At 40.7% G+C, this 13795-nt stretch overlaps 1 protein-coding gene across 5 annotated transcripts in view; it reads left to right on the top strand.

Moving 5' to 3' along the window:
- The window catches only part of kansl1 (KAT8 regulatory NSL complex subunit 1), an 89467-nt gene extending 78830 nt beyond the window's left edge, over positions 1-10637 (top strand). For all 5 annotated transcript variants that reach the window (XM_033035192.1, XM_033035194.1, XM_033035195.1 and 2 more), the window contains 4 exons: positions 103-169; positions 261-379; positions 1509-1728; positions 6080-10637. In XM_033035192.1, coding sequence (XP_032891083.1) covers positions 103-169; positions 261-379; positions 1509-1728; positions 6080-6301 — 628 coding nt within the window. In that variant the 3' untranslated portion in view covers positions 6302-10637. The remainder of the gene's footprint in view (positions 1-102; positions 170-260; positions 380-1508; positions 1729-6079) is intronic.
- Positions 10638-13795: the final 3158 nt, after the last annotated feature.

Below are 13795 nucleotides of genomic sequence, written 5' to 3'. Positions count from 1 at the left end.
TTATCTGAGAGTTTGTGTTTAATCCATTTGTTTACTGATGGGAAGTGGTAGAAAGAATACCTGAATTCTTTCAAGTGTGACAATTTTATTTTCATCTTCCAGCTGGCGTGTGATGGACTTAAAACCTGATGCAACAAATCACAGACTCTGTGCAGAGGAGCAAGAAGAGGTAAAGCATCTAACTGACAGAAAATAACATTGTCAAGTTTACAAAGTTGAATATCAATTTTATTAATATAGAAATACTGCATCTCTTTTAGATGGAGGATCTTTCTGATGCAGCCTTTAGTTCTCGACACGCCCAATATGAGGAATTTGAACGTTCCCGGTGGACAACGTGGTTGGCCTCCCCAGCCAGTGCCCAGAGGCGTGGAAGCAGGTACCGATCGGAACCAGCCAGAGCAGGTGTCATGTTTTGCTGCTTATGTGTGGAGAGAATGCCTTGGTGCCTGGGCATTGGATTATTTTCTGCAATGCTTTGCCCAGGAACCGACAGCCTTTGGCCTGCAGCTGTAACTCAGCCTAGATGAGCATCAGTAGACAAGCAATATGTATCGACAAGACTAGTTGGCTCTAATTCCTCACAAAATTCCCATGCAGGAGCCTGATCTCCACTCAGTTCCTGGTTGAAATTAGTAACGTCCTTTGCCAGAAATTTATGTGTAGGTATCCGCACCCTATGCTGAATCATAGGCTTGGAAACATAACTTGGGGAAATAGTCTGATCATCAAAATTATGTAACTTGTGAAAGATTTGTGGTTCAAGTAGCGTATATAAGAACGTGAGTAGCCTGATAACTAAGTCTGTTTGATCCTTTCACTGAGATCATCGGTCTTTTAGGGGAGAGAGTTACAGCTGTCGACACTTCCTATCTAGGTTAATACTACTGAGCAGCTGATCAATAGTTCTAAAGGAAAACCTAATCTAGTCTGACTATCCCCTCTCCCTGTGCCACTGCCTATGCACACAGACACGGACACAGATGCACGTGCGTGCAGACTTGGAGAAATGGAGTGAGGAAGATGTGCACCTCTCAATGGACTTAAATTGCAAATTGTTACTCTTTCTCCACCAATTTCTTTCATAATCTTAAGTAAGGCTACCCGAATATCACAATATGCAACAGCCATTACCTATCACCCATTATCTTATCCTTGTGTATATCCAGTTCTTCAGTCCTTCGATGCATTCATCCTGACCTTGGGCACTGTCTGGAATTGATAAATTCTCCTTGTGCCCGCTTGGGTTTCCTCCGGGTGCTCGGGTTTCCTCCCACATTCCAGAGCCGTGTGGGTTTTTAGGTTAATTGGTGTCTAAATTGCCCCCTCGTGTAAGGAGTGGATGTGAAAGTGGGATAACAGAGCTAGTTTGGATGGTCAGGTGGTCTCAGTAGACAGTCCTATATCTTTCAATCAATAATTTCTGCTATTCATTCTCTGAAACACAACACTTATAATTAAAGACTACCATCGGATCATTCCTATGCCTTTCTTTTTACAATTTGCAGATCTTACAAATCAACAGATGAAAATTTGACCCCGTTGCCTGCTTCTGATGTCAGTTATCACAGTCTCGGAGATTTAACCGTTTCAGGTTCACCTTGCAGCCCTTATCCACCAATAGTCAATACAGACATGCATTACTCGCTCCTTTCACAAGAAAATGTTGGACAGAGTTCAAATGAGGATACACGATGTTCCACGCCGGATATTGGTTATGAAGAGGAGGTGAGGCTAAACAAGTCAACTCAAGAGTAAATTGGTTTGTTAAAAATCTAACTGGCAAAAATGTATTAAAGCAGTAATGGGGCAGCATGTTTATGTGGCAAATTCTTATAATCTCAAAGATTGTCAGATTTAGATAAAAATGAAAATCCAGCGTTTCTATGTCCATGAGTATGTTGCAGGGGTGATAGAGAAGTAAAAGAGGTGGAGGAGTCGCATTAGAATCAGGGAGAATGTCACATTACACTCAGGACATATTGAGTCCACTGAGGCGTTATGGTTAGAGCTCAAAAGTCAGAACGGTGCAATTACTTAATGGCATTAGAAACATCGAAAAATAGGTGCAGGAGTAGGCCTCTCGCCCCTTCGAGCCAGCACCACCATTCACTATGATCATCTAAAATCAGTACCCCGTTCCTGCTTTTTCCCCCATATCACTTGATTCCTTTAGCCCAAATAGCTAAATCTAACTCTCTTGAAAATATCCTGTGAATTGACCTCCATTGCCTTCTGTGGCAGAGAATTCCACAGATTCACACAAGGTTTTTCCTCATCTCAGTCCTAAATGGCCTACCACTTATTCTTAAACTGACTCCTGGTTCTGGACTCCCCTAACATCGGAAACATTTTTCCTGCATCTAGCCTGTCCAATCCTTTAAAAAAAAAATATATGTTTCTATAAGATACCCTCTCATCCTTTTAAATTCCAGTGAATACAAGCCCAGTTGATCCATTCTTTCACCATATGTCAGTCCTGCCATTCCGGGAATTAACATGGTGAACCTACGCTGCACTCCCTCAATAGCAATAATGTCTTTCCTCACATTAGGAGACTGAAACTGCACACAATACTCCAGATGTGGTATCTCCAGGGCCCTGTACGACTGCAGGGCCTCCTTGCTCCTAAACTCAAATCCTCTCACAATGAAGGTCATTAGCTTTCTTCACTGCCTGCTGTACCTGCATGCTTACCTTCCGTGGCTGATGAACAAGCATACCCAGGAATCGTTGCACCTTCCCTTTTCCTAATCCGACACCGTTCAGATAATAATCTGCCTTCCTGTTCTTGCCACCAAAGTGGATATCCTCACATTCATCCATATTGTACCGCATCTGCCATGCATCTGCCCACACACCCAACCTATCCAAGTCTCCCTGCAGCCTCATAGCATCCTCCTCGCAGCTCACATTGCCACCCAGCTTTGTGTCATCCGCAAACGATGTTACATTTAATTCCCTCGTCTAAATCATTAATATATATATACATATACACACACACACTCACACGTGTGTGTGTATGTGTGTGTGTATATTTTTATATATATATATATATATATACTGGGCCTTTTGTGGGAAAAGAGCCTGGCCAGGTGAATTGCGTTACAGGGGGGAGCATTTTGAACAAGGACCAGTCTGGATCTTGGGCGAAAGTACTAAATTGGGTTATTGGGCTGGAACTAGGGAGGATAACTTGGGAGCAGCTGTTATTGGGCAAGTGACTTTTAACATTGCCTGACACTGTTCCTTTCAATTTTCTCCCTCTCACTTTTAACCTCATGCCCTCCAGTATTTGACATTCCCTCCCTGGGGAAATACTCTGACTATCTACCCTATTTAGGCCTCTAATAATTTTATAAGCTTCTATCAGGTTTCCCCTGTGGCCATGCATACGGTGGAATTTTGATTATGATCTTTATTATTTGAATCATTAAAATGGCCAAAGCAAATCCGTGTGCGCAGAAACAATCCCCAAGTATATCCAGTCGAGTGGTATGGTGGCATGCTCTTTCTCTGAGCAATTCCCCCACCTCTGCTAATGTGACTGTTTTGAATTGTTTGTGCTGATGGGGTCCATTGTGCCCTTCGCATTTACAACTGTGAGGTTTCAACCAGCACTATCCTTGGAACTTTGCTTCAGAGAATTGTTTGATCTGAGTGGAGTGCTTGAGAAGTTTGTGTAACATTCATGGCATGATGATGGGAGTAATGTATTAAGGAACTAATGAGAGAATGGGCCAACCTGGACTGGATGCTGTATAACAAGGAAGGATTGGCAGGCAATCTTGTGTGGGTCCCTTGGGGGACAATTAGATGATAGAATTATTCATTACAATGGAAAGTGAGGGAATGGATTTTGAGAAAAGAGCTTGTGAATCTCAAGGAAATATGAAGGTATGAGGTACAAACTGGCTGCCGTAGGTTGGGAATCATTGCGTAAATTGTGAATGGTTGATAGGCAATGGCATGCACTTGGGGTACATGGCTGAATTACAATCGTTCTTCCTTCCTCTCAGGAACAACGAAATGACAGATCAATTAAATTATTCTATTTTCAACAAGGACTACACAAGGAATCTCTCCAGAAATGTGGTCCATAAGAGGGAGGAACTAAATTTAATCTGTAGGAGTATGGATGCGGTGTTAGGGGAAGCGGGGGAGACTAAAGACTTAAAAGACAGTTGTAGGATTAGATAAAGTCAATACAATTTTGTGAAAGAGAAATCAAGCGTGTCAGATTCTGCATTCTTTTTGTGGATGTAACTAGCAGGGAGGACCAGTAGATCTGGTGTAATTGGGCGCAGAACTCTCTTGGTGAAGTTCTACATAAGAGATTCATGTGCAGAATTACAGTATGTGAGATTGTGGGCAAGGTCTTGAAGGGATTAGAAAAAATATTTTCTATATACGAGTGGTTCCTGAGCCACTATAATAGCTCCTTATCTACATTTTTGTGCCAGTTTTCTAACTTAATATTCTGTGGTCTTCACAATTTACATTCCAAACCTTTTGGTTGCTTTGATTTGGCCCATTCCTAGTCACGTGACCAAAAAGACGAATAATTGTGGAATGCATCTTCTAATTCTGAAAGCATTACAGGTATATTTGTTTTGTGCTGTATGAATGATTCTTTTTTTTCGGTTTATCTGAAATTATGATGTTATGCTGAAAGTGTTTGTCAGGTAAAATAGGACTGGTCACGTGTGTGACCACCACGTGGATGCGTTCTACAAACTGAATTTTAAAAAGCTAGAATGTTCATATCTTTAGCAGACATGCATTATAGTTTTGTAGGTAGGAAAGTAGCAATGAATAAGATTAACTCTTACAAGAATTTTTTAATGTATCACTGTATGATGACATCTGCACATGTGTGGCATTTTGGTTCACTTTCCAAAGAATGGGCCATTTGTTTCTTGATCCAGTATTGCACAATAAAAGCCACGCTCAAGTGCACAGAAACGTTTACCTAGCTGCTTACCTCTTGACAGAGGTTACGACTGTTGCTCCATTCAAAAGCAAACTATATACAGCGAATATGCTTTTCATAGTGTCTCAGTAGCATGAACTTTTATATATACCAATTTTGAATTTAGAAATGAGGAATTGCAGATGCTGGTTTACCAAAGGCAAGGCAAGGCAAATTTATTTGTATAGCACCATTCGTGCAAACTGCAATTCAAGGTGCTTTACAGGAAAGAAAAAATAAAATAGTCAATAATTAAAAATTGCAAAATAAGCAATACGACAAATGTATGAATAATAAAACAACGTCAATGAAACAATAAAACGATTTTAAAAAGCACATAAAAGGGTTAAAATTAGACGGTTAAGATTACCTGCATGTCGGGTTATGGAAAAGCTATAGTAAACAACAGTGTTTTTAGGCCTGATTTAAATGCGCTTACAGTTTGTGCATACCTCAGGTGTTCAGGGAGCTTGTTCCACAGGTGTGGAGCATAAAAACCGAATGCTGCTTCAGCCTTTTTAGTTCTGTCCCTGGGAACACAGAGTAAACCTGTCCCTGAAGACCTGAGGAGTCTAGGCGCCTCATATACAACAAGTAGGTCAGAGATGTATTTTGGACCAAGACCATTCAGTGCCTTGTAGGTCAGTAACAGAATTTTAAAATCTATCCTCTTACACACAGGGAGCCAGTGCAAAGATTTAAGGACAGGTGTAATGTGGTCCATTTTCTTGGTGTTGGTCAAGACTCTGGCAGCAGCATTTTGGATAAGCTGCAGTTGTTTAATTGATTTTTTATTGAGACCTGTGAAGATGCCATTACAATAATCTAACCTACTAAAAATATATGCATGAACAAGTTTTTCAGTGTCGTCTTTGGACAGAAATCCCTTGATTCTTGCAATATTTTTTAGATGGCAAAGAGAGACAAAATGCTGGAGCAACACAGGATCAGGCAGCATCCCTGGAAGGATCCCTTCTTCTGCATCTGCCTGGTGCTGCCTGACCTCCTGAATTACTCCAGCATTTGTCTCTCTCAGAAGCTTGATGTTGTGTATCAGCAGAGTATTTTTTGATTTATCGGTAATAACTGACCCTGTTTCTTTTGTAGGATATTTATCCCTGGGAGAAGCGAACATTCCCACTAACATGTGAACCAGGGACAGAACGCGAATGTCGAGCTGCAACTGTCCACAGGCAAACCAGAAACAGTCGCCGATCATCAGGAGGAAGTAACCAAGGAAGCAGGGAGTTAGAGAGTGGTGGACTGGCCACAGTTCAGCACGATGACACGCAGAGGCATTCTACATCTCTGCGGCTCACACACAGATAAAAAAAATAGTGGCAGATACACTTTTCTTGACGTTTGATATTCAAACATCACCCAAACAAAATTCACAGTTTTAGTGAATTTAGAATCCATTTTTGACAACTTTCTTCAGTTAGATTTTCTGTCACCAATCTAAGTTATTTTAACAGGTTAGTTTGAGTTAAATTCTAGGGTAAAAGCTGGATTGATTGATTCGTTGGCTGGTAAGCCATAATAAACCAAAACAAAGTTGTTTAAAAAATCCACGTAGCTACTGATTATTGATCCTTCAAATCAACAATAGAATATACATTCAGCAATGTCCAAAAGCAGTTCAGTTTCATAATCACGTTTGCTACTGTTTTTGCTGTCATCGCCAAGTTGAGTACATCTCACTTTTATTAAAAAAAACACATTGTTTCCTATTTTAAGCTTTGAAGTGTACATCAGCTAGGTGCACCTGGGCCAGCAGCTCCACCCGGAAGGTTCACTTGAATCGCACCCCATAGTGGTTTAATTTTAATTTGTTCTTCACTTGGTGAGTTGGAATATAATAGTCATGGGCACTGATTTAGCTGATGGGGTTCAAAGAAGAATTGATTGCTGCATAGCTGTGGATATTTTGGAGAGTCGGGGGCATCTGCACTCTTGCTGGGCCTTTCTCTTTCCTGAATCTTGATTTCAAGCTACTATTGAGTGATAGCCTGTGATCAGATGCTTGGAATGGGGTTGGCCGTTGAAAAGAGGATCATCGGATGCGGAGTCAAAAGTCCAATGAGAGATGATTTGGGTCAAGAGAGGGATGAAGAGGCAAACAATTACAGATAACATGTTGGATATAGCATCTCAGTAAAATGAGCTGTCTCTTTAAACAATTCAGAACCTTGTGGTTGCTTCAGCTCCTTTAACATCAACGTACGCGACAGTCCCTTTCAGGAACCATGAACGTGGTGAAGAAAAATGAATGTTGTGTTTCCAAAGTGATTCTCGTGGTATATTAATCATCAGGGATGCAATATCCTCATCTGAATTGCAAGTGAAAAGTTGTCCTGGTAATCGATTCTTTGTTGAAATAATTAAAGGCTTAATGTTCTCTATATATAGCTTAATACACTGAATCCTTGGGTAGCTATTTCAGCACTCACCCAGACTAACTGAGAAGCATTACAGTACAAGAATGCAAGCTCCAGTAGTTTACATTAAAAAAAATTGTTAATTGCATATCCATGATCCATGTTAGGGTTGATTGAGCGATAATTCATCTGTTGTAAAAGTCAAGGCTCCTCTACCAAATGAGGCTGTAATGTAAATAGCCCTGAAGGTAGGTCATTCGGATGTATTTCCATCATCTCCAACCAAAACAGTAACCTGCTGTACCCATTTTCATGCATTGTTATGCAGTATCTTATTTCAACCTTCATTAGCATTAACACTGATGAGTTGAATCTTTGTCACACACGCAATTGTGGATCTGATTGAGGTAATCAATAGTCAGGATGAATAGAGGAAGTTTAGAGGAACACCTGCAGGATTCCATGCTCAAACCCTTTCAGAATTGCTACATCACCTTGCCCTTGGAGAGAACTTGTAATGATTTTACGAGTTTGTATCTAAGTTCTGATTTACTTGGATCTTTTCCACTTTCTGATAATAGTGACATGCATTCAAAAGGCTGCCAATAATGTAAATCAATAGTAAAGCTACTTTCATACAAAACATCTACCACAGATGGGTAACAGCTTCCACAAAAAAATGGGACAGTGCAGAGAAATTTTCACTGGCATTTCATGCCAGTTCTGTAAAGGTTGTTTCCCCATCTGCTCTGTGCTTTAAAAGCTGTGCTACAAGTGCAATGCTCTGTTCAGGATAGGCACATTCTCAAGCCCATCCACAAATGCGACTGCAGTCTGTGCCAGGGTTTTAAAATTGGATTGAATAGCCTACTTTGTACAGGTAGTACCAAGTGCCATTCATTCAACTCCCTTACCTCAGTGCAGTGACTCTGTGTGGGTGCCCTCTGACTTGATTGATCTAGGTTGATGTAGTCTGATCACAATGATTTGGAGAGGGAGAGGCTGACTGTCTCCTGATGAGAGGGAGTCAACACTCTGAAAGTAGTTTTGTCCACATACCGATTGTTAGTTGCATTGAGCCCAACTACTCATGTCCTGGTTGTGGTGTAATTGATCAGAGGGAAGGAAAACACTCTAGAATGTTGCTGGTTGTGGAGAGATTAGCATTAATGAGCTGTTTCTATCGTGCATCATCTGAATTGGACATCATCTCATGGTTTATCCTTGTGCTTTGCCTTTACTCATTATGGCCATTCCAATTTGCTCAGACATCTGACTACTTTTTAAATGTGCATTCGATCAAAGTTTTTTTGTCGAAACTGTAAAAGATTAATGCAAGGTGGAGGGTTTATGTTGGGTTGATGGGGTTTACAAATCTGCCAGAGTAAATATCAGAGAAACCTGATAAGATCTGTGGTTTGCCAAAGAAAAGACTTAACAAAAATGGGTCTTATCAGCACTGGGCAACAGGATCCATAAAACCCAGTTACTGTTTAGTTTTCTGGAACGTGCTAACATATTTTAAATAATTTTGCAGGTGGGGGCTGTGGTGCATAACAGATGGGTGTATATTTTATGCACAATTGATCAATTAACCTGAACTCCTTACCTCTTTGGGAGCATAGGGTATGTAGATTTGAACAGTGACTCTAAATCAGTATTAACCTATATTTAGGTTTCAACTAATGTTCCTCTTTTCTCAGCACTTAGCATTCTGTGAATGCGGAACATAGGAAACAGCTTGGTAAAAAGCATAACAGATTCTCTCATTCACTCTAAACCAAATTTATCTTATCAACTGGCCAGATCTTCAGCTTGTTGAGGAACAGCATGAAAGGACAAGCCATATTGTTTTTATTGTATTCGCCTTCCAACCCAGAGCTTTGGAACTTGAATCTGAGATTTATAACAGAATCAGCATAATCAAAATTTACCGCATTACATTTAGACCATTTTATGTTCATGGCATGGATTAAATCTATGGCCCAACTTTTGTCCCAATTAATTACACCTTAATCACCCGACGAGTGTTGGTTTACATTAGGATAGTTCAGGCTAAATCTTAATGTCCTGTGTCTGCTACACCAGTTGTTGTCTTAGTTATGATTCTCACTGTGTTTGTTGTATCACTCCAGTTGAATAGGTAGTCCACGTTTTCTGAAGCGTTTGTGTTCTCTAGCTTTCTAGTATTAAATTTGATTGGCAAGATCCACTGGCCACTTTCCCAGTGTTGAAGTAGTGTTGCTTTTCAATCATGCTCTGAAGGTGCACAATCCAGACTTCCTCACAATAATCTGCTTTCAGCTGTTGAAAGAGCAGTGGATAGGTCAATCCCTTTGGCAGTTTATCTACGCCTGTTGAAATATTGAGAGTAAATGTTAGCAGAGTTAAAATAAGTTAGTTGTCAAATGAAGAGGAACTGCATGTCTGCAAGGGCCTACCTGAATCTTCATTCCCATCAGACATTGTTTTCAAGCCTACACAGTCATAGCACGATTGCTGTAGGAAAGAACTGCAAATGCTGGTTTAAATCGAAGGTAGATACAAAATGCTGGAGTAATGCAGTGGGACAGGCAGCATCTGGGTGACGTTTCCAGACGAGACCCTTCTTCAGACTGAAGAAGGGTCTCGACCCGAAACGTCACCCATTCCTTCTCTCCAGAGATGCTGCCTGGCCTGCTGAGTTACTCCAGCATTTAGTGTCTACCATAGCACTATTGCTGATGGATTGACCATCTGCGTGGGTCAGCCTGGCCTGGTTTCCCACCTGCTCTGTCCTGTCGTGCGGTGTTACAGAATTGTTTAAAAAGCCTGGTAAATTCCTATTTCAGATATAAATTATTTTGTGTTTGTGCTACAGATACGATGGGGCCAGTTCCACTCTTTGTCAGTCCCTGTGACCCAATCATTCTGAAAATTGTTCAATTATACCTGTTTCCATGTGGTGTCGAAAGCTTTGTTAGCCTTGTGCCTGTCTTTGTATATTTCCACTTTGGACATTGAGAAGTGTAAAGACAAAATCAGTTTTCTTTTTGATCTTTTTATATTCATTAAATGAAAATTGTAGCTGACTGCTTTGATTGTGGTGTCCTTACCCTTGTAAAAAAAAATCTATTTTGTACATTTTCTTTTTGAAAGCTGTGTATGGAGGTATGGGCTGTCATTGTCCTCATTGTATAGAATGTTTTTCTTCATTCAGGAAAGCATTACTTTATGATTTAACCAACCCGAATGTTAAGCACAACTTGTGCTTATAAAAATAAAATTTTAAAAATAGTTTAAAGATTTTCTAGATTTGCTGTTGTGTTCATTCCTTGTTGATGCATTGCGAGTGATTTTTGTGACTAGTCAGGAGCTACAGTATTTAGAAAATGTGTTATAGAATTCTTCCTGATCCATAAAACTCCAGTAACCAACTAATGTGTTCTTTGATAAGTCGTAGATAAAGGAATACTGACACAGGTACCAGAATTCTGAAAATGTTACATATCAAAGGCTTTGTGGAGACACTGCAGATGCTGGAATCCAGATCAAAAACAAACTGCTGGAAGAATTCAGGTTCAAGCAGCATTTGTGATCCGAAGGGCCGAATGGCTTACTCCCGCACCTATTGTGATGTTCGAAGGATAGTTGATGTTTCGGAATAAGATCCTGCACCAGGACCGATAATGTAGAGGTGAAATGGCCAGTGCAAAGAGGTGAGGGGAAGGGGTGAGACAAGATCTGGTAGGTGATAGGTGGAACTTGGTGGCAAGAGAGATGATGGGCAGATGGAACTAGGTAAAAGAGGGGTAGAGTTGGGAGACAGCAGATGTTTTCTCTTCCTCCCCTTTCTGCTTTCCCTGACCCCTGGCATTTTCCCCTGCAACCATAGAATATGCAACCCCTGTACCTTCAGCACCATCCAGGGACCTATGCAGTCCCTCTGGGTCAGGCAAAGATTTGGTGCATCACCTCAACCACGACTACTGCATTCGCTGCTCTGAATATGGCCTTCCTCTACATTAGCAAAACCAAACATGGACCAGGTAACTGCTTTGGAGAGCGCTTTGCACTCTGACCACATCTTTTCCCAATTGGTCTCCTATGTCCTCCCCAAACTAGTTCCATCATCTCCCCCTTGTCTGGTTCCTCATCAATTTTCTTAAAAGATTTCAGCAACTGTAGTCTCTCATCTCCATTCGTGATTTTCCAGCCCCGATCTCTTCCCTTCCCCACCTGGCTCCAACAGACTGCCATTTAACTCTTCACTTGGTTTCACCTATCAGCCGCCAGCCTCTGTCTCACCCATCCCAGTCACCTTTTTACACTTGCCATCTCCCCTCTACACCCTCAATCCTAAGATTTCGGGTTGGGACCCCATATATCTCCACAAGTGCTGCCTGACCCACTCTGATTTCTGTTTGTTTTTTGTTTTGAGGCTTTCTGTTCTTTTCGACAATATTGTTACAAGCCTTTTCCTTTGATCTAATGCTATCTTTAACTTCTTAGTTCCCATTAGTTTACATGTGACAAACTATTTAAATATTTGCCGTTCCGTGTTGCTATGTTCTTGAGTGGTTTTCCATCCACCTTTGGCAAGTTGTGCTTCGTTCTGCCTTGGTTTCCTTTGTTTAGGTTTAGACAATAGGTGCAGGAGTAGGCCATTTGGTCCTTCAAGCCATCATTCAATGTGATCATGGCTGATCATCCCCAATCAGTACCCTGTTCCTGCCTTCTCCCCATATCCCCTGACTCCGCTATTTTTAAGAGCCCTATCTAGCTCTCACTTGAAAGCATCCAGAGAACCTGCCTCTTCCACAGACTCACCACTCCGTGAGAAAAAGTGTTTCCTCGTCTCTGTTCTATATGGCTTACTCCTTATTCTTAAACTGTGGCGCCTGGTTCTGGACTCCTCCAACATCGGGAACATGTTTCCTGCCTCTAGCGTGTCCAAGCCCTTAACAATCTTATATGTTTCAATGAGATATCCTCTCATCCTTCTAAACTCAAGAGTGTACAAGCCCAGCTGCTCCATTCTCTCAGCATATGACAGTCCCGCCATCCCGGGAATTAACCTTGTAAATCTACGCTGCACTCCCTCAATAGCAAGAATGTCCTTCCTCAAATTAGGGGACCAAAACTGCACAGAATACTCCAGGTGTGGTCTCACTAGGGCTCTGTACACTGGATTCAGATTGAACTGCTTTCAATCTTTAAATTTATTTAATCTGTATTATAACCACTCTTCTGTCAGGCCGCCTTATTCCTCATTGCAAAATACAAGTTGTAAAATACACTATTTGCTAGTTCTTCACCAGACTGATACAGGAAATCATACCTTCCATTAATTTCTTGTCCACACTATTTCTGCTTATTTTGGTTTGACCAGTTGATGCAAACCCTTAATTTGCACAAGGGTTGGTCCTGGAAAATGTTGTAAGCAAAATATAATAAATTATAAAGGCTTTCCCAGTTAGTTTAGATGTACAAGTTGTGGTTGGTCCAAAGATACAGAATTTTGGTCAAAATGACCTAATAACATAAATATAAAAGTATCAAATAAAATATTAAAAGTAGAATATTAAATTAAGATAATGCACAGGAAATAAACCCTTTTGAGCCATTCAGTAAGTGAACTATATGTCCCTGTTGTTTTTGACAGCGAGGATGTAGAGAGGATGTTCCTCTTGCAGAACAACCTTGGACAAAAGCTAACTGTTTATAAATAGTGTCCCCCATTCAAAACTGAGATGAGCCCATTTTTATGGAGAGTTGAGAATCTGTAAATCCCAGAAGTTTGCACCTGCCACCTTCGGGAAAATATTTGAATATTTTAAGATTAGCAGAAGTAGTTACCATAACCGGAGATGAAAGGTGCATTTAATATTCTAATCAAATCAGCCATGGTTTTATTAACAATCGAGGGGCCTACTAATCTGTATGTGAGTGAAGTTAGTGGCTGTGCATGTTGAGATTGCAACAGAAGAGGTGAGGATCAGAATTATCACAGGTATTTGGATGATGGTGGTGACTTTAGAGCTTCATGGAATTAATGTGACTTCCTGAGAGGTTAATAAATTAGATTTCAGGAAAGTATCAATAGATACTTTTGATAAAAAATACCTTGTACCTTGTAGCAAAGCATTTTCTAACATGCAGCCTCGTCTAATGTTGCAATCCTTTCCAATAGCTTTGCAACCATCTACGCAAGGCTCTCCAGGCTAATGTTTTGACCCCAAACATCTCCTTTCCATTTGTCTACATTTCAGCTATTTGACCTGTTGGGTTCCTTCAACAGTTTTTTATTTGCTTCAGATTACAGCATCTGCTCTCTTCTTTCTCCTTTGAAATCTTAAATCAAACAACCTCCACCTCTCCCGCCCACATTCTTAAATTCAGTCAAAGCTCTGATGTGAGGATACTTGTGTCTGCCATGTTTCACAAAGAGACAGAAAATCAAGAG

The sequence above is a fragment of the Amblyraja radiata genome, chromosome 16, assembly GCF_010909765.2.
Source record: "Amblyraja radiata isolate CabotCenter1 chromosome 16, sAmbRad1.1.pri, whole genome shotgun sequence".
Classification (NCBI taxonomy): Eukaryota; Metazoa; Chordata; class Chondrichthyes; order Rajiformes; family Rajidae; genus Amblyraja; species Amblyraja radiata.
The sequence above is the reverse complement of the archived record's forward strand: the minus strand, read 5'-3'. Positions and strand labels throughout refer to the sequence as shown.